At 59.4% G+C, this 2,298-nt stretch overlaps 2 protein-coding genes across 2 annotated transcripts; both read left to right on the top strand.

The window, feature by feature from the left end:
- The first annotated feature begins 9 nt into the window (after positions 1-9).
- On the top strand, positions 10-396 carry SPRG_18427 (hypothetical protein). The gene has a single exon (XM_012357865.1). It carries the CDS (start codon positions 82-84, stop codon positions 313-315), a length of 234 nt encoding a protein of 77 aa, XP_012213255.1. The 5' UTR covers positions 10-81; the 3' UTR covers positions 316-396.
- Positions 397-805: 409 nt separating this feature from the next.
- On the top strand, positions 806-2,296 carry SPRG_18426 (hypothetical protein; the record flags this gene model as incomplete). Its single annotated transcript, XM_012357864.1, has 4 exons — positions 806-877; positions 927-998; positions 1,056-1,528; positions 1,576-2,296. Coding segments are annotated over 4 exons (1,338 nt in total), but the record flags the coding sequence as incomplete, so codon positions are not given.
- Positions 2,297-2,298: the final 2 nt, after the last annotated feature.

Genomic DNA, 2,298 nt, shown 5'->3' with positions numbered 1-2,298 from the left:
GGTAAAGGACAGGACGATCGCGGCGGCTGGACTCTCTCGCACCAACACAATCGAATCCTCGACACCGCGACGACGACGACGATGGCCCCGAACAGACGAGAGTGGACGCCGCCGCCGGCCGTCGAGGCCAAGCCCGCGGCCGGCCCGAACCTCCACTTGTTCGCGCCGCTCTTGTATGGCCCGCTCATCCCGCTCCTCCGCATCGGGCTCCGCGGCCGACTGCCGCAGAAGCAGATCGACGTGATCTTCCTCTCGAGTGTCGGCCTCGCGCTTGGTCATGCCGGCTACATCATGTTCTCCGACTCGAGTGTTTAAATACTTCTAGACACCCCATATTCTACCATAACGTTAAATTCTACGATGACGACGACTAGAGAGGGTCCAAGTCGAGTGTGCTGTCGATGGTGTCATCGCTGGAGCTTCAAGGGAATGCCAATCATCATCGTTGACGTTGACAGCCTATCTATGACACGACATCATATAGCATCCACGGTATCCTTACGTGGCCATCCTGTGCACCGTGCGTCTCTATAGCCCAGGACGCTGCAGCCGGTGCCGCGGGAGCGCCACAATTGCCGGCCACGGCTTCTATGGAGGACAGCCAGCTAATGTAACGCAGGTAGAGCGCGGTCAAGGCCATGGCGGGCGGCGAAAGCTGTCGAACGACCATCGTCCTCCTCCGTGCCGCCGTCACTTGAACCTTGAGATTGCATATTTCTCGGGACAATATTCATTTTAAGAGGTTTTTCCCAACCCAAGAGTATTGACTACATAGGCGCATTCTTCGATACTACAAGGACGCACGATGGACGAGCATGTCGAAGCGAGCAGCGCGAGCCCGGCCGCCGAGCCGGCGCCGCAGGTCGGCGCGATCCAGGTACCATGCCCACGCCATTCGCTCCATGCACCCATGCGACCCCGGGTAGATCGTGCGCATTGACGACGAGGGTACCAAGTTTGAGCTCAACGACGAAGCGATCGAATCCATCCTTGGCAAGGTACGTCAACGCTCCTCACGAAGATGGCGACGATGAGCCTCATGGTGCTGCGAGTAGGTTCCCGGCGACATGAAGGTTGCAATCATCTCGGTCGTCGGCGCCTTCCGTACGGGCAAGTCGTTCGTATTGGATCTCTTCTTGCGCTACTTGAAGTACACGTCGACGCACGAGTCGCCGGACGTCACGACGCGCGAGTGGGCTATGGCGCACGGCGCGCAGCTCGAGGGCAACTCGAACTTTGAGCAGACGCACGGCGAGACGGGCTTTTCGTGGCGCGCGGGCCGAAAGCGCAACACGACCGGCATCTGGATGTGGGGCGAGCCGTTTATCCGCAAGAGCAAGGACGGCGAAGACATTGCCGTCTTCCTCATCGACACGCAGGGCATGTTCGACTCGGAGACGTCGCAGATGCTCACGGCGAGCATCTTTGGCCTCAGCACGCTCTTGAGTTCGTACCAGATTTACAACGTCGACAAGCGCGTCCAGGAAGACAACCTCCAGCATCTGGCGCTGTTTACCGAATATGGCCGGTGCGTCCTCGCAACCAAACGCATGTTTATACTCAGCGCGGGTGTAGCATGGCGCTCCAGGGCTCGATCGACCAGAACGACAATGCCGAGATGAAGGCGGCGTCTCTGCGCAGCATCCAGTCGTTTGCCAAGGCGGTCTCGGACAAGAACCTCGCCAAGCAGGCATCGAGTGACGCCAACGACGTGGTCGATGCCACGGACGTTGAAGACGCCAAGTCGGACGACGACGACGACGATGGCGAAGGCGCCCACGACGGACAGATGCGTCCGTTCCAGCACCTCGATTTCTTGGTGCGCGATTGGCAAGACTTCAAGCGGTCGGCGACTCTCGACGAGAAGAAGGCCGACATGAAGGCGTACACGCAGGAGATCCTCGCGGCGCGCAAGCAGCAAGACCTTGCCGACACGCGCGAACAGATTTTTGCATGCTTCCAGTCCATCTCGTGCATTCTGCTGTCGCACCCGGGCCACGCTGTCACGGACCGCGACTATGACGGGTCCATTGACGAGATTGACAGTCGCTTCATGGAGCTCTTGACGTCGTACCTCAACCATCTCTTTGGCGCGACGTCGCTGCAGCCCAAGAAGATCCACGGCGTCGACGTCTCGTCGCAGGAGCTCCTCACCTTTATCAAGTCGTATGCGGCGCTCTTCAAGGAGGCGACGATCTTCCCCGAGGCCAAGACGCTCCTCGAAGCGACGGCCGAGGCCAACAACGTCAACATGAAGGAGAAGGCACTGCACAAGTACAAGCTCGAGATGGCCAAGGT

Source organism: Saprolegnia parasitica (assembly GCF_000151545.1).
Source record: "Saprolegnia parasitica CBS 223.65 unplaced genomic scaffold supercont2.1190, whole genome shotgun sequence".
Taxonomy (NCBI): Eukaryota; Oomycota; class Saprolegniomycetes; order Saprolegniales; family Saprolegniaceae; genus Saprolegnia; species Saprolegnia parasitica.
This window is presented reverse-complemented; position numbering and strand designations above follow the sequence as displayed.

Excerpts from the sequence above, each read along its gene's own strand:
- SPRG_18427 (XM_012357865.1), top strand. The coding sequence starts at position 82 with ATGGCCCCGAACAGACGAGAGTGGACGCCGCCGCCGGCCGTCGAGGCC.